We start from the raw sequence: 23,472 nt of genomic DNA, 5'->3' as shown, positions 1-23,472 counted from the left end.
TTCTTAACTGTCTTTGCATATATTTCTTTTTAAAGTGCCTCAGCTCATTCATGTAAGAAATTTAAATATTTCGTTTTTAGGCTTTTAAACCTCAGTGGAGTCCCTTTAACATTTCATTTTTGTTAATAAAATTAAATACTTAATGTTACTAAGCAAAACACCCGGACTTAAAGAATTTCACAAACTGTATAAATAAAATTTATAATTAAATTAAAGACAAATCATGACTTTTGATCAACATGTAATAATTTAATGTGAAACATAACAATAAATTCAGTAAAAATAATCATTTAACAACAAAATAAAATCTCACTGACAAATTCTCTTACACTAATGATAACTAAAATTAAATTAAATTAAATTATACAGCTAATACAAAATGTATATATCAGACACATACAAAAAATCTTCATCCATTTCTTACATATTTATCACAAGTCTAGACTAGTCTAATACACTGAATATTGAAAGTTTAAAGCACAACTTGTTCACTTAAAATTTAAAGTATTTATTGTAGGATTTTTGTCTAAATTTTCTGTAGTGTAAATCATCTAGTTATAATTATGAAACTGGATCTGGCATCCATGGAAGGAAAATGATGACTGTCCGTGAGCATGGGCATTGTTTTGTATTTGAAGTGAACTTTCGGCTCGCACATGGTTGATCTCATTCACAGGGCCGGCAGAAAGACGAGTTGGATGTGGCGCTACTGTGTCAGCTCCCACAAGCTCGGATCCAATCACAGCGCCTGCAGAGAGATGTTGCGGATGTGGCTTACAAAACTGTCCTAGGTCAGTGTTTATCGTACTGGATGTTTGTTGGTTTTCAAAAGAAGTTATATCCTTCAGAATTGACTCAGTCTGCGACAGAGATAGTGACAAAACATCATCCAAGCCATCTTCAAACTCATGTACACTGGCAGATTCTGGTGCTAAACTACTGATTGTAGCAGACATTTCTTTTTTCTGAGTTACGGTTGTGTCACGAACATAACTTTTGACTGAGGCCTCATTTCTATGACCAGAAACTGTCATTATGTGCCTCGCTTCAAATCCTGCATGACTGAGAGCGGTTATAGCCGTTGTCCTGATACAATAGTTGGTGTATTCCTGAGAAAGAGCGGCCCCAACAGATAGTTCCTTCATACGTGTACCTAACTTGTTTTTCCCAAGTGGGCGATTTTCATACCAGATCGAGTCTGAGTCAAAGAAGGACTCTCTTGGTGTCTGGAACAGAGCTTTGCATTAAGGATTCAGTTTTGACAAATATTTCTCAAAGCTTTTTACTGGACACATTCTTCCACCCGTTTCATACATTCTCACATTTTTATCTTGAATTTCACTATGTTTAATGCCTTGGTGGTTTTTGGATACTTCTGAATCCACCTGACAGACATACCGCTTGCCTAAGGCATCTGTTCTGATATTAAACATGGATGGTTTCAGCTCACGTTGGTTTTCACGCCCTCTCCTACAAAAGTACAGACATAATTCAAACCATACTTTGTTTAAAAGCCCATACGGTGTGGTAGTGTCAAGCATCCTGGAACTGTATAAACGCTCTAAATCTGCTTTCTCGATGGACACTTTGTGATCAACAGTTCCTTTACCTGTTTTGCAGGTATCTTTACACATACAAACAAACATGTCGTTGGCTTCTTTAAAGTCCACATCTCGAGTTATGTCGATGTTGTTAGATTGACACAAGTACCTGAAAATAAAAAAATATATAAGTATAGCTAGCCTTATCTATAAAATAAACAAGATCTGAAAACACAATCAAAATATCAAGATCTATTATCTTAGGGCCAAGACTGTAAAACTGCCAATTTCTTCAGTAATCTATATATAGCTACACAAAATCCTTATGGGCCTATTGACAGCAGTCATGGGTGACAGGGACCCTACTAATATTTTTTTAACAAAAAAAAGCCCTGCATACAACATACTCAAAGCCATGTCATTTAAGTATATTGTTAGACTTTTCTGTCTAATCCTTAATTTTTAACCAAAATTATGGCAACAATGTGAGGGCAAAGTCCGCTTGTTTCGAAATGGTCTGGGGACGAAAAATAAAATATTGCAAAATTTTAAAATAGACATTAAAATATTTAACAGATAAAGAAAATGTAATAACCTGCATATTCCACTTCGTATTGCAATCAGGGATGTCCTCTTATATCGTTCTCCAGACGCATTTCGAACCTCGGCGTAGAACAAACGCAGTCGACTGTTCAGAACCCCGTTCGTGTAAGTTTCAAAGGAAGAATCGTGGCCTTTTTCAGCCAGATATGTCCTGAACAGCTTTACTGAATGTTTTGTTGCTGCTTTTGTGTTTTTCGAATCCTTAGATTCACTGAGTTTAACTAAATCGGTCTCAGATAATGATGCGAATCGGGTAGCCTTGGCCATTTTGACAGTTATCGTCTGTTTGTGTCGTCGTGAAATTTGCACTTCGTGAAAGTTACGTTTAAACGGTCTTCATAAGAATTATGGACCGGCCCCGGTCTGTATGCGGTTTATGGACCGGGTGACGTCATATTAAATATAGAAGGGCGTATGCAAATGAGGTATAATATATGTTTATATTCATGTTAATCCTCCAATGATTCGTTTTATTTTCAGTTTTCCAATCATCTTATTCCTTAATTACATACTCAGAGTGTGTTGTTTTAGCAAGTCATATTCCATTATTATCCCCCGCCGATGGAATCGGGAGGGGGATATAGTTTTGGCGTTGTCCGTCCGTCCTTCCGTCCTTCCGTCCTTCCGTCCGTCCGTCCGTCCAACCGTCCGTCCGAATTTCGTTTCCGGAGTAGTTCTCTGCAACTAATGGCTGGAATTCAACGAAACTTTATGGGAATGTTGATCAGCATGTGAAGTTGTGCACCTGGGTATTTTGGTCTGGATATTTTTAGTATTTTTAGAGTTATTGCCCTTGACTTAGAATTTCGTTTCCGGAGGAGTTCTCTGCAACTGATGGCTGGAATTCAACGAAACTTTATGGGAATGTTGATCAGCATGTGAAGTTGTGCACCTGGGTATTTTCGTCTGGATATTTTTAGTATTTTTAGAGTTATTGCCCTTGACTTAGTAAAATTTTGTAATTTTCAACTTGTGTTGCATGTAACTCAAAAAGAATTTGACCTAGAGTCATGAAACTTTACAGGAATGATTATCAGTATGTGTAGTTGTGCACCTGGGTATTTTCGTCTGGATATTTTTAGTAGTTTTAGAGTTATTGCCCTTGACTTAGTAAAATTTTGTCATTTTCAACTTGTGTGGCATGTAACTCAAAAAGTATTTGACCGAGAGTCATGAAACTTTACAGGAATGTTGATCAGTATGTGTAGTTGTGCACCTGGGTATTTTTGTCCGTCCGTCCTTCTGTCCGTCCATCCGTCCGTCCATCCGTCCGTCCGAGTTTCGTTTCCGGAGTAGTTCTCTGCAACTAATGGCTGGAATTCAACGAAACTTTATGGGAATGTTGATCAGCATGTGAAGTTGTGCACCTGGGTATTTTCGTCTGGATATTTTTAGTATTTTTAGAGTTATTGCCCTTGACTTAGAATTTCGTTTCCGGAGTAGTTCTCTGCAACTGATGGCTGGAATTCAACGAAACTTTATGGGAATGTTGATCAGCATGTGAAGTTGTGCACCTGGGTATTTTTGTTTGGATATTTTTAGTATTTTTAGAGTTATTGCCCTTGACTTAGTAAAATTTTGTAATTTTCAACTTGTGTTGCATGTAACTCAAAAAGAATTTGACCTAGAGTCATGAAACTTTACAGGAATGTTTATCAGTATGTGTAGTTGTGCACCTGGGTATTTTCGTCTGGATATTTTTAGTAGTTTTAGAGTTATTGCCCTTGACTTAGTAAAATTTTGTCATTTTCAACTTGTGTGGCATGTAACTCAAAAAGTATTTGACCGAGAGTCATGAAACTTTACAGGAATGTTGATCAGTATGTGTAGTTGTGCACCTGGGTATTTTCGTCTGGATATTTTTAGTAGTTTTAGAGTTATTGCCCTTGACTTAGTAAAATTTTGTCATTTTCAACTTGTGTGGCATGTAACTCAAAAAGTATTTGACCTAGAGTCATGAAACTTTACAGGAATGTTGATCAGTATGTGTAGTTGTGCACCTGGGTATTTTCGTCTGGATATAGGTCCTCTACCAAAATTGTTCAAATTTTAGCCCTGGGGTCAAAATTGGCCCCACTCTAGGGGGTCATAGATTTTCCTTATATGTATAGTGAAAACTTAAAAATTCTTCTTGTTTGAAGGTACAAGGCTTCAAGTTCAAAGAATATTACAGTTTATGCCATGATTAATATATAAATAAAGCCTTATGTCTTCAGTTGTTGTGTTAATAATAACCAGTAGTCGGCGGGGGATATAAATTCAACGAATTTGCTTGTTTATTATATTATACAGAATACATCTGAAACAAATATCGCTAAAAAACCGTAATATACGGCGGTGCTAAATAAAGTGTCCACTAGGTTACAAGGAAATGTGGTATACAAATTTAAGCAAAATTATCATTTGTTGACTGAATAGAAGACAAATTTCGCGCTAAGTTCGTATCCTTCATACAAGAAAAAAACAAAAACAAAAAAACGCATAAAAGCCAATAAAATATCTGCCAGACAACAGGTCAAGCATCATATTTCTTGGAGGCTTAGGGTTAACTTGCCTGCTGTATGTGTGTATTCTATGTCTATTAAGGGTCCATACGCCCTTTCAAGGAATGAGAGTACGGACGCCGGAGATGTCACCATTTATGTCCTGCCTTTTGCTTGCTGTGGGTTTTATCTCATCATTTATTTAGACTGAACATTTGATATAATCATTGTTGACCTTGCATATTGTACTGGATGAACAAAAATAATAAAAAAAAAACAACTCTTAATTTAAATGTTAACGTGCATATGCAACGTGTTTATTTGCATGATTACATTTTGTTTTATATTGTTATACAATACGGAAAGACAAGGGAATATAGAAAGAATGGTAACGTAATAAAAATTGTTTCTATTCCGTAAAAATACTTAAACCTTTGGTGTGTGTGTGGTTTTTTTAATTGTTTGAGCATGATATCATATTTAAAATCATTGTTTTTGTTCATTATTGATAGTTTGTACTTTTAGTCGTCTCTGTCTGAACGTTTAATGTACAAACTATACAAACTATGTAACCACCCTTAGATGTTAATGAGTCAAAGTCTATTTCCATTTAGATATCTGATTAAAACCAGAGCATTTGTTGAAATAATCATGACAGATCAGTATCAAAGGTTCGTTGTCATTAATTTCTTTTTGTGCCAAATAACATAGCTTTAAGCTTATATTTAATACATTTTTTTTCATATTGTTGGTATATGTCAAAAGTGTTCTATAAATTGCAAAGAGAGTCATTAAAAGTTCATTGAATCTTATAGTAAACATTTCGTCTCATGAAACACTTTGATACTCTGCTTATTATTATAACTTCTTGATTTCTATCAAAGTAAAAGGCTTAAAGATAACACATTAATAGACTGAAGTACTTTACTTTAGAACAAGAGAAGAAAAAACAATTATATTCTTATAGGAATAAAATGATGTTAAATATGCTACAGGGGCAAATATTTGTAAACAGAACGTATAGAAACCGGTTCTTTGTGGGTGCGCCTATTAAGTTCCAAGTAAAAATGATCTTATAATATAACATAATGATTTTACATTATATTATTACAATGCAAGTTAAAATAAAATACAATCAAACAGCAATTATTCTACACAATCGAAGCGGAATGAGAAGTACACAAATTATTCTATAAAAACCTTCTCTATTATCTATAATTCTAATTATTATCGTACCACAAAGAATCATATACAACAGGGAAAAAAATTAGATTCAACGATCAACGAATAGCCAGTGTTCACATATTGCGTAGGCGAGCTGACAATGAACATAAGTGACCGAAATTGGTCGACTTTCACCGGATTCATTCCGGAAGTGAAACATTCACGGTAAAACATAAAGTATCCACAAAAACGCGCAAAATCGTTTTAGCTTAAAAACATAGAAAGCTACTACTTAATTTCAGCATGTAAATAAAATATAAATATTCAATACACGTTTAACTATTTGCTTTCTTTAAAAATTTACTTTCTTGAAAATATTTCAACCCAAAAGCTTTTTAAAGGCACTTTATGCCTTAGAAATTTTTCATTCTTTGGAAAATTCAAAATTGTGATTTTCAGTGTTTAATGTTAAAATTCTTTTTTAATGTTTTTTTTTCAACATCTATAATGCTAACCAACTGAAAAAAGTAGCGCTAAATTCATTGTCATAAAAGTTGCAAAATGTAAGCATAATAGTATTTTGACCTCATATAAATTACTAAATGACTATTATAACTACTATAATTGTCAAATTGTCAAAAAGCAACAGAGGCAAGAGAAGGTTAGGTTAAATGGCCAATGAGTAACTATTTTTTTAAATAATATCAGACAACAAAAATAAAAAGCTTTCGAGAAGAAATAAGAATAAAATCATTTTTGAGGCAAATGGGCATTTAAGGATCTAACACATGCCTTATTTTATTAACATGTCTGTCAGTGGCCATGTCAAAATTCCATGATAAATGTTCTTTTCAAATGACTATCAAGTGCAAATCTAACTGCAAATTAAGAATGAAAAAAATACTAAACTAAAATAGTATTGAATGCCATTTCGAGTGAATTAAACTCGGTACAATATACATGTATGTTGAAACCAGCATTTGGAGACAAGCGCCGCTTTATCCGTTTATCTTGACAAACGCCGCCATTTGTCCTGATATGAAAGGTTTTGTTTGTTTCAAGTAAGCAATGGTCTTAAATGAAAGGGTCTGTAAATGATAAATAAACTGGTGAAGAATTTCGCTAAACCAAGACATGGACCATTGTAACTGCATTTTCAGAACTGGGATCTGATTTTTTACTATAAACACAGCAGCCTAGACATTGTAATGTTAATAAGTTTTGTAACAATATCTTAAGAATTATTGTGAATTCATTTTAAGATTATTATTATTTATTCACGGATGTTTTTTTCAAGTTCATAATACGTCATAATGACAAGCTAAAAAGTCCATAAATGTTTTATCATACAATTTAATATTAGCTCTTTATAAGGCTTGCTAAATTTATTTCCTCTATCCTGAGAAATTTTGTAATCATTGGACCCATTTTAAAGAACGCAATAATAGGCTAAATTCATTATATTTCGAGGCAAACGAAAACAAAAACTCTGATTTTACTTGCGCTTTTCTTTTACGTTAATTCAGAATAATAAAAAACGAACACACTTTTATACGTCTTGACATCACGTTCTTTTAAATTTGCAACAATCAAATTAACAACAAAAATGCACAACAATTTAATTTATCATATTTAGATTTTTCTGTTTCGCAATTAAATATTCGTATTGATTAAGATATTTTTAAAAAGACATCATTGTCCCTGGAGTCAATGAAGAGAATATCTTCTTTTAATGTAAACGAAGTTTTCAAGGATTTCATTATCGAGTTCAAAATCATTTTTATCTGTTTGAATGTTAATGGCTTAAGATATTTGTAAAGAATATAGAACAGTCATATTTTCAACGCCCATAGACCAACCAAAATTCTATTGAATTCAATGTTGCGTTATAAGGTTAGGTAGAAATTTAACAACCGGCATCAGTGTCCCTTTTATTTCCTTAACAAGTCCGGATGACTGTCTTGTTAACTAGATATTCCCCAGAAATGGCAATTTTGTTCATCCAAATCACTTATCATACCCATTTATAGTGTCACGTAGAATGTCAATGTTTGCTTTTTTTTGCACGTTGATTTTCCTTCAACCGGAACAGAATAATGAAATAGTCAATGACATAGTTAATGAAATAGATCCTTTAAGGATGTAGTTTAACAGCAACTCCGCTGTAATCGGTATGAATTGATAAATACCTTTACGGTAAATTAGAAAGTACGTACTATGTAACTTGACATACCTTGCTAATATCTTTATTTACTAAAATTTTAAATGGCAAAGAGAACACAAATATTTCGCCGATTTATCAATTTGCGTACAATGTGTGCATTTTATATGCATTTCTTATTTTTATTGCCAATATCATTCATATTTTGTAGAATCAATAAGATGAAAATCTGCCTTTTGTTAACTTTCTATTTCATGCAACATATAAAATGTCTGAAAAATTCTTGATAAATATGATCGTGATCAATAGCTCATGCTTGGTAAAGAATTAAGATAGCTTATTGTTCAACCTATTGACAATCATAATTTAAACTTTATTTTCAAATCTATAATATTTATACTTTCTTAACAGATAAATGCTTCCCTTATGACTTAGGGATCGCCTTTAAAGGTTGTGGCAACACAATTGTAGCCACCAAATATCCTTGCGTAATCGTAAGAGGCGACTAAATGGATTAGAACTACAGGAATCTATGCATCTCTTAGCTTCAGCAGGTAAGGTGGCTTTGACTCATGTTTTTTTTTAAGTTTGTAACCTGTGGTTAGGCAAGATCGTCATTCCTTTTTCGGTGTCATATGACCAATACTGCATTGGTGCCCCGGAAAGCCAAACAAAACAATAAAAAAAATCAACAGATAAATACATGGACATATATTTTGCACCTTGTGAATATCAGACAATTTTCAAATCAACAGTGAAGTAAATATAATCTGAAATCAAATGACAATGGATTTCATCCCACATGTTTTATGAGGAATGTCAGTGAGACTATTGATTTATTATTATGTTATCACTCACTTACTTAAATAAAGAAAACAATGTGGGTGATATAATCTGCCTGCATACACTGAATATCTTTAATTACAAATCAAGTTACGATAACCTTGAATCATAAATGTACCTTTTGCGAAATTAGACCATAAATGACGAGCCTGTGAGATATAAAATAGATTTGCACACGTAAATGTAAATCCTATTATGACTTATAATGGCAACTAAAGTTTCATTAAAATTGAAAACGAGGAAAATCTTCAATCTTTTGGAATTTGAAAGACATTTATAAGCACTAGAGATAAAATTGATAAGTTAGAGTTTAAATGTATAGATAAAATTAAACTTTGTACGGGGATAAAAGTTAGCATCTTATTGATCATTTTACAGATAAATATAAAGATATGAATAATTCAAGAATATGCAGGAGAAATTTTAGAGTTAATGCAACTGCACATACATTTCAAAACCGATGTGTTGATATTTACAATATCTTTAAAATAACGAGAAATCGAAATTGAGAAGGAGATCTTTAAACTTAAAATAAGACGTAATAAAAATTGTTTCTCTCGCTTTCAAAGAATCAATTACAGAATTTAATTCCTAATTCACCTGACAACACGATTGATATTATGCTAACCCAGAAAGGAAGAAGGTGGAGTAAAGATGCAATGAACTCTTGTCTTCAGATATAAACAAGAAGACAAGCAATTTACATGCGGATTACTTGCCTTAAATAGTTGAGACATCAGAATCGCAAACATCGTGTTTCACTGCTTGATCGCAAGAGCTGACTAAATTGGTTCGAAATACAAAAGTCTACTTATCTCCAGCAGGTGTGATGGTTGTCACCCTTGGTGTTGCTTAAAGTTTGCGTCACCCGAGGTTAGCAAAAATCATTTTTCCTGTTTCGGCGCAATATGACCTAAATTTCTTGATGCACCATAAAACGAAACAAAAATATATCATTTTCAGTCAATTTTATTACTTCAATGATTTACATATTCATTCAAATATTTCATTCATTCATTCGTTCGTTCGTTCGTTCGTTCGTTCGTTCGTTCGTTCGTTCGTTCATTCATTTCATTCATTCATCATTCATTCATTCATTCATTCATTCATTCATTCATTCATTCATTCATTCATTCATTCATTCATTCATTCATTCATTCATTCATTCATTCATTCATTCATTCATTCATTCATTCATTCATTCATTCATTCATTCATTCATTCATTCATTCATTCATTCATTCATTCATTCATTCATTCATTCATTCATTCATTCATTCATTCATTCATTCATTCATTCATTCATTCATTCATTCATTCATTCATTCATTTCATTCATTCATTCATTCATTCATTCATTCATTCATTCATTCATCATTCATTCATTCATTCATTCATTCATTCATTCATTAATTCATTCACTTATTCATTCATTCATTCATTCATTTCATTCATCCATTGATTCATACATTAATTCACTCACTCACTCACTTACTGATTCATTCATTCATTCATTCATTCATTCATTCATTCATTCATTCATTCATTCATTCATTCATTCATTCATTCATTCATTTATTCATTCATTTATTCATTCATTCATTCATTCATTCATTCATTCATTCATTCATTCATTCATTCATTCATTCATTCATTCATTCATTCATTCATTCATTAATTCATTCATTCATTCATTCTTTTATTCATTCATTCATTCATTCATTCATTTATAAGTGTAACTATACTATTTAATCTTGCATCTTTGGGTGAGTATTTAACAGTATTTAAATCAATATCATTTGATGTCATTGTAAGAAAGATAGATAAGACATTTTACTCTGTTTTGTGTTAAAATGTGTATTATCTTATATATGAACATAAAACAAGTGCCAAAGGTAGGGTGGCATTTAAATGCTAAAATTCGATTAAAAGAAAAATTCACTGAAAAAAAAAGCAATGAAATGTCAGCGTGTAAACATTTGATCTTTCTTTTTCTTCCATGTATGCATGTGCATTATTAAATCACTAATTGAAGGTCGGTTGCTAACGATTGCTGTTCTCATCTGCCCACACACGCTATTATGAGTGAAATAATTACAAACCAAATTCCAATCCAACAACATTTTGAGATTTTATAGAAAATGGAAATACATACTTTTGAGCTTGTTTGCTTTGAGGATTGAGGAGAGGAAGGGTAAATGTATGCTAGCATTTAGAAAATGTTTACCGGGAGAATGCATTTAAATGTATTAAAATGATGAACAAAGTCTGACAATGTTGATAGATATTTACTGTTTATAAAATGAGAAATTATTACTTACGGATTGAGAAATTGAAACTTTAAATGACTTTATGTGTACCATTTATGTCTCTTACTGACTTACTGATTTTATTGTCATTTAATACAGCCACATACGACATGTAGGTAACTGAAATGCCACTTATTACCTAAGTACACGGTTAATCTGCGGACATTGAAATGGAACATTATATTCAACACTTAAATTTCCTGTAAACTTTGAAAAGTCGTATAGTTTTTAGTTGAGCTGATTTCACCAATGACCATTTTATAGGTACATTATTACTCAGAAATGAATAAAATTTTAATTTTGTAGAAAGGGAAATATAACATTTAAAAATGTCGTTAAAATTGAAGAAAATATGATGAAGATTGCTAAGTCAATAATTAACTTTTTGAAAAGTGTAACTGGACACCAAATGAAAAAGCTTTTAAGACATGAAAAAATTGTATTTGAGGTGTTTAATGGATCTTTAATGTTTTTCGAAGGACCGGAAAATTGCTGTCAAACAAACATACATTTTCCATTCCCACACTTGTATATAATCACGTAATATGAAATTATTATGTCTACGGATGTGGCCCACACCAAAAATCACATTATCTTTAAAACATTGTAGATGGTCGATGACATAAAAAAAACTGCCAAAAGTTATGACGCTGACATTTACAGTTTGTCTGACGGCTTATGATGTTATTGTATCATAAATGTATTGCAGATGTGTTTGCAGCGCTCAATTTATTACATGCTGTACTCATAAAAGCACAAGATATATAGAAACATGTGACACTGAACATTCTATCTCGTGTTTGCATTGACAACAAGAGAAACGTTAAAGAAGTTATAAATTGTGAACATGCGTTATCAAACAACTCTCTTGAGCAATATGAAACAGCTGTCATAAAGTTGCAAATTTATAATTATAATAAAACGCCGCACTAAATTCAGCCACCATAACCAGAAAAGGAACTTTGCAATTTAGAGTTGATTAATGAAGATAAAAATTTAACAACTTGAAGTTTTTCAGAAATTTTACACTGTAAAAGATATTCTGCAGAGAACTAAGACGTTTTTTTATGTTTGGTATAATTATGTCGCTCGACATAAAAATAATTTTTACTCCACAGAGTACATTTCTTTACAAAATTATTTTTATGACTTGTTAAAACGATACAAAAACGCTGATATAACGGAAATATATGTCATCATCAAGGTAGAGAAACGTTCACAAGATCAACTCAAAAAATGCATATTATCACTTGATATAATATAAGAAGCACAAAGCCGCAAAGCAGACGTTATAATTGGTTGACATTTACACAGATTAGCCCAATGGTATCATTAATTGTTCTATAAATGGTATTTTATTTTACAAGTCAAAGGTTGAACGATCGTATGTCTATCATTATGGTCGGATGTACTGACCGTCTAACATTCCATTATATGCAATTATTTAAGGCACATAAGACTTGTTTTCTGCGAAAAGAAAGGTGGCCGACATAACAGTTTCTGCTTAATCAATTTATTGTGTATCAAGAGAATAGAAAATTAAGTTTGATATCAAAAGTGCTTTTTAAAGGTACTCCTTCAAATAGTTGCTTACGTAAATAGCACATAATAGACGGTAAGAGATCATTGATTGTAAATTGATATTATCTTGATAAATCAGCTATTTGTTCGAATGAGCAACTATTAAAACATTTCAAAATGAAATGGGGCGTGCAATGCCGATTGCATTTACCATCATCATTCATTAACAAGATATATTAGACCGCCTGCAATAGTTTAAAATTTGTCGTGAATAAATAATATTGTTATGGTTCCATTTGATTAAACCATGATTGGGAATGGGCCGAAACTAAAGTTAAAAAGTTTCCTGTGGAGTTAAATTTTAAATAATTAAAAGATATTCAATTTAACTGTATTCCAAATTATATGAAAAAAAGTTTGTAACGAAAATAAATTATAGAAGTAAGTATTCGGAGACCGATGACCGTCGAAAACCGGAGAGGGTCGTGTAGTAGGACATCCGTCTGTCAAATCTAGACGCTTGAGATTTTGCATGCACGCGTCTTGATGATACAGACTACAATACTATTTCCATGTTTTCATTCGATGTTCTAATTTATTAATTACTCTTGAATATTATTTCATATACCCATTTGGAACTACCATATGTGCATGAAGTATACATTGTATACTTTATTTATTCATTTAAATTAAATTACAACATTTATGGACCAGTCAAGTGCGGTTTAACGGTTAACAGAAGATACAAAAAACAGGTCACGTGCTTTTTCATGCAAGTTGAATTCGTGAATTCATGAAGTTGAATTCGTACATTTGTGAACTTGAAATCGTGAATTGTTGAAATTGTGAATTCGTGAAGTTGAAATCGTGAATTCATGAAGCTGAAATCGTGAATTCGTGAATTTCTTCTGTAACAGTTGTAAACGGGAATTCAAGTTGAAATCGTGAATTTATGAAGTTGATATCATGATCTCGTGAAGTTGAAATCGTGAATTCGTGAAGTTGAAATAATGATTGTTTTAAGTTGAAATCGTGAAGTTGACATCGTGAATTCGTGAAGTTGAAATAGTGAATTTTTGAAGTTGAAAACGTGAATTCGTGAAGTTAAAATCTCGAATTCATGAAGTTGAATTTATGAAGTTGAAATCGTGAATTTATGAAGTTGAAATCGTGAATTCGTGAATTTGAAATCATACATTCACGAAGATAAATTTGTGAAATTGAAATCGTTAATTCGTTAAGTTGACATCGTGAATTCGTGAAGTGAAATAGTGAATTTATGAAGTGGAAATCGTGAATTCGTGAAGTTAAGATCGTGAATTCATGAAGTTGAATTTATGAAGTTGAAATCGTGAATTTATGAAGTTGAAATCGTGAATTTGTGAATTTGAAATCGTAAATTCACGAAGTTTAATTTATGAAATTGAAATCGTGAATTCGTGAAGTTGAAATTGTGATTTCGCGAAGTTGAAAAAGTGATTTTTTGAAGTAGGAATCGTGAATTCGTGAAGTTAAAATCGTAAATTAATGAAGTTTAAATCGTGAATTCATAAAGTGAAATTGTGAATTCGTAAATTTGCAATTGTGCATTTATGAAGCTGAAATAGTTAATTTGTGAATTCCTTATTTTTAAAAAAGGAATTCACGAAGTTTAGATTGTGAATTATGAAGATGAAATCGGGAATTCATGAAGTTGAAATGGCCCTTCCGGTCTTTCGTTGGATTCAATATTAAATGTCTCAATGATAAACACTGCTTACACTGGTGTTAGGGGTCGTAAATGGTAGCTTGCATTTTAATTTTACCTTCCATGAACAGGCTAAATAAATCAAAGCCTTCAACATTTTATGATTTGTTGTTTTAGACGTTCTTAAGGAATTCTGATTTTTAAATTTTCACAATTTTACAATTTTTTTTTTGAAGAAAGAAACCATTTTTTTTTCTTTTTTGGAAAAAAAATAAAATAAAATTAATTAATCTTTAACATTATCGCCTATTATCTGTTCTATTTAATGACAATTATTCAGTAAGAATTATACTGATACGCATGTTTTTAATAACATACATTCACTAAGTTAATGATGAAAATAAAAGTAAAAAACAACAACAAAACAACTGGTCAGTTTTCACTTACGATTGAGCTATTTCGCTTGACTAACTAACAATACAACAAAACTGCTCGGTCCTTTAATGGTAACCTTATTATGACATCTTACACTTATCTTACTTTTCGTGTGTCTATTATTTACTGTAACAGTTTTTGCTAATTTCATTGTCCTCTTTTCTAACAACATTTTATCTTACATTTGTATCATTAATGAAATGGCACATTAACTGATTGTTCTTTTTTGAAGAACGCGTTGAGCTGAACCATTGTGGTTATTTTCATCAGCATAAAACAACAATTTATACATTCATCATTATAATTTTCATTTTTTTCATCACTATAATTATCATTATTTATCATGATAATAATAATAATAATAATAATTATAATAATTATGATAATGATAATAATTATAATAATAATTATAATAATAATTATCATTATTATTATTATCATTATTTTACTATTTTTTATTATTATTATAATCATTATTAGAAGTGGTGGTGTTGGTGGTGATGGTGGTAGTGGTGGTGGTAATGGTGGTGATGGTGGTGAAAGTATTAGAGTACTAGTACAAGTTTGTAATTTAATAATGGAAAAACAAATGAAATTAATAATATTGATATTGCGACTGACGCCAACGCAAACTATCTTTAAAACATCAGCTATAAATAATCGTTTAAAATGTTGACTAAAATGTCACGTCCTTTAGCTTAAGGTCATATATGAAAAGAATAAAAGTATATAAACAGAGAAGCATGACAGTCATCTCCGGACATAGACATTTCCTATAATTTACATTTTACTTGATCACGTTTGCAAAAACACATTTAATCAACAATATTTAAAAGATCATCATACCACATGTAGTTCTCATATTTTATGACATTTAATTTAGTCTTGAAGCAAATTTGTACATTAAGATGATGCTGTGTAAGTTTCCTGATTTTCTGTAATAACACATTTTTAATTTTGTAAGCGAACACGTGGACGTAAAAATATCTTTGATATTAGACAAGCGAGTCAACAAACCTGAAGCCTGTTGAGGTTCATTGATTTGAAAGAAGATGTGGCAAGTCGAATGTTACCATCTTGGTTTCATTTGATACATATCAACAAAACAGCCTGTTCATATTGACACATTTCATTTGCATTATTGAAAACTGTTACTTTAGATTTCGTCATTTGTCTGGCGTTTGGCGTTTTGAGAAAGTTGTAGGTTGGCTGAGTTGGTATACATCAATATTGTCCAAATCGGAATTTTTTTTTCACATTATATACGATGTTTGGAGTCACATGGGAATTTTTCCTAAGCCTCCCAAATAACATGATATTCCGAAATATTTCATAAATTCGTTACTCAAATATATAGTCCTGTTTTACATAGAACAAGATTAAAAATATGTTTTTGCACAAAGTTTTTACTTTCAAATGCTTGAAAAAATTTCCGTTATTATTGTTACAATTAATAATGAGTATAAAAATACTTTTAATCTTAGATAGCAATTTTACTGACTTTTTGTCAAGAAACCCAATTTAAGTATATTTCAACATTGCAACATTCCCACCTACGTCAAATAGACGTTCAGTTTGAAACCTTATTATTTGATTACATCAATAATACGTTTAAGATTTATAAATAATTTTGAATGTAATTCTGCTATATCAGGTCATGGCAGATATATATTTCAAAAAGTAACTTGTTTTTATCAGTATTTATTTTGCCGATATGTAAACATATCTTATAAAAACGTACAATATTTTGTGACAGAAACTTGTAATGTTATTTTAACATATTATATTCCTCTTGTGCTGTTTATCTCGTTTTCTCTTTTGACCGATATCTGAGACTGCCAAATGTCATAGCATAAACTTAACAACTTTTTCCAAACTTTTTTCATCTTACAAGTTATCAAAGGAAAACAAAAAAATCTGGAAAAGAAATTAATTTAATAGCTTGTCATACTATAGATAACACTTTTGTCAAACCTTACTGAAGTCATCAACCTTGTCTATGAACATACCGCCTGGTTCCAAATCTTTGATCATTATTTTTCTGCTCTGGAAATATAGAATAAACACTTCTTTAATAACAAGGACCTGATATGACATTAAGAATTTTGTTCGTGTTGACAATTATTATATACAATTAGTTAATTGTACCTTGCTTCAATATCATGTTACAGGAACATAATAGTTTAAGACGTGATATAAATAAACAGTGTGTATAACAAGAATGATCCTTGATGTTTGATAAGTCATGTGACAATATAATAACTATATATAAACGTTTTTGTTGTTGTTGTATCTACATAAAATGATTGTAAACAATGCATCGTTAATAAATTATTTTTTGTGTAAATTTCTTGTCATTTCCCTCGGGAAAGCAACTCAGTTGATAACTTTTCATTTAAAGCGTTCGTCTCATGAAAAGGCATAATTCAATGAAAGAATTCATTTTATTAAATATGAAAGTAAGCAATTATTTATCAATTATGTGAATTCAGGCTCAGATATAGAATATACAATAATGCTTTTTAAGCTGATTTACCTATATGTAACGTCACACAACTTACAAACCTTATTGATAAAATTGAATTGGAGAAAATGGTGATTTTTTATGCAAACCAATTTAGTATTGAGGAGTGGATGCTGTATAAATCGGTAAATGATTTACGTGCCATTGAATCTACTGCTAATACAAGCGCAATCGACTATAAGACTAAATATTAGATTAAACACATTTGCTTTTGATAAGTACATGTATCCGGTATTTCAGATTTTATGTTAGGTGTGTTAACATACAATTTTAAAGGGTATCCACTAAGATGTCTATAACAAGACGATACTGGAACCTTTTTAATACTTATGATTAAGATGTATCACATTATTATTACATTTGATGTAAGTTTGGGTGAATTTTATTGTCACATCCGTATTATTTGTGCCGTGTGGCGGCTGTAAAAAGTATCAAGGATGTTAATATATCTTCGATTCTTGGAGATCCTTCAGCACGAAATTATTGAATTCTGCTTAAGCCGGTGCTAGAGGGCGTGGACGGTAACTTGCACTTTCCAGTACGTCCATTAACAGGCTTAATCAAACCGAACAACATTTGCTACTTTGGAGACAATATTTTCATATTCAGCGGTGCTTTCTTCATGTGTTAAGCATCTAACATGCTCTTAAAACATTATTGAAACGTAATGTAATTATGTGTGCTCTTTCTTAAATGAGAAAAAATATAAATTATGAGGCATAATATGTGTTTAAAATATTTGTTTTATGATTTTTCTGTTCCTGCAATATATTCCCATGGGACATTCGCTTAACGGGTAATGTTATTGTTTTACTTTAACGTATTAAGATTTATAGGTTAAGTAAAGAACCCGAGATAGTTCGTTAATAAAAGAAACATCACCTTAAAGAATTTTCTGTTGCAACTTATTGGAACATGGAAATCAGGCGGAGTAATATGACAATAGAGAATTCCATTACATTTTCGTTGGGGGATTTTATGGAAATAAAAAGTCCTGTAAAAACTATTTGATGTACGAAATATGAATATCATTTACATACAATTATAATCTGTGTTTATAATTGCTATGTAAATTCAATGCAATATTTCAAAATGACAAAATGATATATAATGAAAAGTTGCCTATCCTTTGTACTTCAGTTAATTCCAGATTTTTTCGAAATATAATAAAACTAATATTAATAAATAAACATGTTGAAAATAACGACACAAGAACACAAGTTTAGGTCATATGGCGGCAAAATAATAACAATGACAAAAATAATGATAATTATAATAATGACATTTATAATGATAATGAAATGCATTGAATTTTGTAATCATAAAAATAAGAATTTATAAACATAATTATAATATTAATTCGTATAATCTCTTTACATTTTTTTAGTATTATTATTATTATCATTATTATTATCTGATAGATAAATTTACTGATGGGAACCATACACATTATTCAACCACGCCTTTCATTGAATTAAATATAGCCTTACAAGGTCGTCTGGAAACTTACAAAAACAAAGGTCAGTGTACCTACAAATTCGTAAATATGTCTGATTGACTGACTCATCATCTAGATATTCCTCTGACTGGTGTTTCTGTCCCCCAGCTTCAGTAATTTTAACTATTTATAATGTCTCGTAAAATGTCAAAGTTTTCCTTTTGGCACGATGTCAGTTTTTCCTATTCAACCGGAAGAAGTTTCTTAAATGTATCCATTAAAGTTGTATTTTAGTACCAACACCGTTAAATTGGGTGTGAAATGATCAATATGGGAAGGAACATCCCTGACATGACATTCAATGCTAATTTCTATTTACTTGGATTTTAAATGACAAAAAGAGAAGAACGATCAGATTATTGGCCAATTTCAATTTGTGTTTAATTTGTTCAATTGGTATGCGTTTTGTACCCAAGAATTTCGCTTTTTGTAGCATTTTCTTTCAATCAAAATTGTGCTTTAATGTGCATTTATTTTTTACGTTCCGAATCCGGTCGTTAGGCATTGTGGCTAAAAGTAAATTGCGTTGCAGTATTATATGTGAAACAATTGCCAGAAGAAAATGAAATGAATTATGATCAAATATATGACTGTATACTGCTTAAAACTTTCTATATCTTTAACAGAACAGAATAAGAAAAGTAATTCTAGAACTGAATAGACTGAAATATTATAGAGTCAGAAAGTAAGTTACAACAAACATTTAACAAAAATTACGAATTTTAAATATTATATTATTTGGATAATGTAAATCAATGTATTAAAGTATTTATCTTCATGCTTGCTTATTAGCAACTAAATATTAATTAAAAAAGGAATTTGGAAAAAATGGAATTTTTCATTTTAGTTTTGACTTGAAACTGTATGGTGATATAAGTAGTAAAGTTTTAAATATTCTATATAGTAAGTTAATTCCTCCATAAAAGACATTTACATGGGCATGTTGTAATTTAAAACTAACACGTTTTGTTTTATTAGAATGAATAACATTGTCATTAATTAAAACAACCATTTCACCATAAAAGACATATGAATGTACATGTTGTAATTAAAATCTGGAAAGAAAGTGATCCATCGGAAGCATTAATCACAACAAAATAACAAGAGAATTGCAGACTCGGTTTCATTGAGTCTGTACATGAGGGATAATGAATATGTGCAACATCACTCACGCCCCCTAGCACCGGCTTGAGCGGTATTTTTATTTATAACACTTAAAAGTGTTGAAATCAATGATCTTGAAGGACCAGAAAAATATAACAACACTGAAGTAAAGTACGAGGCAACATTTTACTGCCGTCTCACAATACTTGCTTTCTACTCTTGTGAAGTATAAAAATATGGACAAAATGCGATTCCTCAGATTAAAACAGCTCCGAACAACCTTGAATACTATTTTGTTATCGGAGTTCAAAAGTGAGTCTGCAATTTTCATGTAACTTTGTTGTGATTTATACTTCGCATGGATCGCATTTTATTTGTTACAACCTAAGTATTCTAAATGGTTTTATTCAGAGTAGTAATGGTATGATAATTACTGAAAATCTCTGATCAGTATTTTAAATTTCTGGTGCATGTTAAAGACCTATATTTACCAATTATAATTGACAGCGTAAATCTTAACCAATCATTATTGACAGCGTAATTCTTGAATACTCTTTACTAATTTTAATTAATAAATAATGTTTCCACTGAGCGTATGTTTTCATGTTGTTAAGAATTTATAGATAAGTTTAAAACTCGCACTTATAAAACCAGAATTTATAGTTTTAGTTTGAAACCAGTCTGTAAAACTTGAAAACGGTCCTTGTCATATTATTCTGAAAAGTAATCTTCCAGAACACTCTGATGGAATTTTATTGCTTTTCCTGCGGATTTAATTTAGAATATTACTTCCTTCTTTTTGATTCAGAATATTAAACAATTTATCTCACATTTCACTGATATTACGACAAGAATAAGATATTCGCGAAAACAAAAACAACAGGCAGTAAACAGTACTTATATTGAAAATATTTCTAAAGGTTTTGCATAGTAATTTCAATTAAAAATGTTTAATAAGCAGTATGTAACGTAGCGTTCGGGGTGAATTTTAACCATTCGTATTACGTATTCATAAACTATATTGTGAATGAGTTAAACCAGTAACATATATTTTCAGTGTATACTCAGAAGATGTTAATTTAACATAAAAAGGTCATGAAATATTATTGTAATCATAAAGCAATTATCAGTATTTTTAAATAGTATTTATATTTTAATAATTCATTACATGGAACACAAAAGACATTTATTTCCTGTAAAATGTAAGCGGTTTGTTTTTGTTGTTTTTTTTTGTGCTGTTATTGTCATGATAATAACACAATATATTTCTTACAGTTTTAAAGTCGAGAATAAATGATTTTTATTTAGAAAAACACACAATTTTAAAGCAATCAAATATGATTCATTCAAATGTTTATATTCATGTTAATCCTCCAATGATTCGTTTTATTTTCAGTTTTCCAATCATCTTCTTTCTTAATTACATATTCAGAGTGTGTTGTTTTAGCAAGTCATATTCCATTATTTATTATATTCTACAGAATACATCTGAAACAAATATCGCTAACAAACCGTTTATATATAAAATATACAGAGATGCTAAAGAAAGTGTCCACTAGGTCACAAGGAAATGTGGTATACATATTTAAGCAAAATTATGCTTTGTTGACTGAATTGAAGACAAATTTCGCAATAAGTTGGCATCCTTCATACAAGAAAACAAAAAACCGCATAGAAGCCAATAAAATATCTGCCAGACAATAGGTCAAGCATTTATTTTTTGGAGGCTTAGGGTTAACTTGCCTGCTGTATGTGTGTATTCTATGCCTATTAAGGGTCCATCCGCCCTTTCAAGGAATGAGATTACGTACGCAGGGGATATCACCATTTATGTCATGCTTTTTACTTGCTGTGGGTTTTATCCCATCATTTATTTGGACTGAACATTTGATATAATCATTGTTGCCCTTGCATATTGTACTGGATGATCAAAAATTATAAGAAAATAAAAAAAACATCTCTTATTTTAAATGCTAACGTGCTTATGCAGGTAGATATTCAAAGTGTCTTCTGAAAAGAAAGCTGTTGTAGATTCTGAAAACATTGAGGTTTAAAAGTAATAAATATAACATAATTATACGTCCCTTTTGAAATGATTTACTTTCAAAACATCGGGAAAGTCTACTAAACCAATGAAGTGTTTGCGTTTATTAAGTTGTTTATGTTTGCGTTCGTTCATTTTCTTAACTGCATTTCTAATGCCAATAACAGGTTCTTTCAATTTGTTTATTAAAAGCTAGTGTGCTGTTTTATAATATTTATTAAGTCAAATAATGTTCAAAGACGCAATATCATTGTCTTCAAGAAAAGAACACATCGACGGTAAGAGTCCTCAGGGAACATTTTACAAACACAAACAAAAGTATGTTTACCAACTTAATTTAATGAAGTTTATTGTTGTTTGTCTTTGACATTTTGAGAGAAAATGAATTTTGTGATAAACATTCGCAACATTATTGCACAACGAAACAAAACCGCACAATGCCGCCAAAATAGTGTTATTACTTACAAGTAGAAGAAATGTATGAAAATAATTACAAACTGAATATGTCTTTTAGCCTGTTATCATAAGTAGTTTAGCATTACTATACAAGCATTAAATGACACATTCAATTGTAAATATACAAATTAAATTAAAAGGGAAATTGAAATTGAAAGAAACAGAAAAAGGAAATCATAAACACATTTTGTTTACTATACAGCATTTACATTTTTTTGTAAGAAATGAATTATATTAATTTTCAACGTTGGCTACTGCCCGTTATACAAGTTGCCGACAGAATAAACTGGATCTTCACAAGTTAGACGGCATATTATACAACTTGTTTACAAGTCAGAATTCGAAAGTTTATTTGCATGATTACATTTTGTTTTACATTGTAATACAATACGTAAAGACAAGTGAAAACAGAAATAATGATAATATAATTAAAATTGTTATTATTCCCTAAAAGTGCGTAAACCTTTTGTGTGGGTGTTTTTGTAAGCATTGTATCATTATTTGAAATTATTTTTTTTTGTTCATTTTTAATAGTTTGTACTTTTAGTCGTCTCTGTCTGAACGTTTAATGTACAAACTATACAAACTATGTAACCACCCTTTGATGTTAATGAGCCAAAGTCTATTTCCATATATTTATCTTATTAAAACAAGAGCATTTGTTGAAATAATCATGACAGATCAGTATCAAAGGTTCATTTCTTTTAGTGCCAAATAACATAGCTTTAAGCTTATATTTAATACATTTTTTCATATTGTTGTTATATGTCAAAGGTGTTCTATAAATTGCCAAGAGAGTCATTAAAAGTTTATTGAATCTTATAGTAAACATTTCGTCTCATGAAACACTTTGATACTCTGCTTATTATTAATACTTCTTGATTTTTTATCAAAATAGAAGTACTTTACTTTGGAACAAGAGAAGAAAAAACTATTATATTCTTATAGGAATAAAATGATGTTAAATGTGCTACAGGGGCAAATATTTGTAAACAAAACGTATAGAAATCGGTTCTGTGTGGGTACGCCTATTAAGTTCCAAGTAAATATGATCTTAAGATATAACATAATGATTTTACATTATATTATAACAATGCAA

General features: G+C 30.7%; 1 protein-coding gene across 1 annotated transcript; it reads right to left on the bottom strand.

Annotated features, from left to right (window-relative positions):
• Positions 1–1,120: 1,120 nt before the first annotated feature.
• On the bottom strand, positions 1,121–2,572 carry LOC132732999 (zinc finger MYM-type protein 2-like). The gene is made up of 2 exons (XM_060719557.1): positions 2,137–2,572; positions 1,121–1,710 (listed from the first exon to the last, which is right to left on the bottom strand). Exons 1-2 carry the CDS (start codon positions 2,409–2,411, stop codon positions 1,245–1,247), a joined length of 741 nt encoding a protein of 246 aa, XP_060575540.1. The 5' UTR covers positions 2,412–2,572; the 3' UTR covers positions 1,121–1,244.
• Positions 2,573–23,472: the final 20,900 nt, after the last annotated feature.

Source organism: Ruditapes philippinarum, unplaced genomic scaffold, assembly GCF_026571515.1.
Source record: "Ruditapes philippinarum isolate M1 unplaced genomic scaffold, ASM2657151v2 ctg8997_1_1_1_1, whole genome shotgun sequence".
Classification (NCBI taxonomy): domain Eukaryota; kingdom Metazoa; phylum Mollusca; class Bivalvia; order Venerida; family Veneridae; genus Ruditapes; species Ruditapes philippinarum.
This window is presented reverse-complemented; position numbering and strand designations above follow the sequence as displayed.

Coding starts and splice junctions, on each gene's coding strand:
- LOC132732999 (XM_060719557.1), bottom strand. CDS start 2,411: ATGGCCAAGGCTACCCGATTCGCATCATTATCTGAGACCGATTTAGTT. Junction 1,711..2,136: donor ATACGAAGTGGAATATGCAG/GTTATTACATTT, acceptor TTTTATTTTCAG/GTACTTGTGTCAATCTAACA.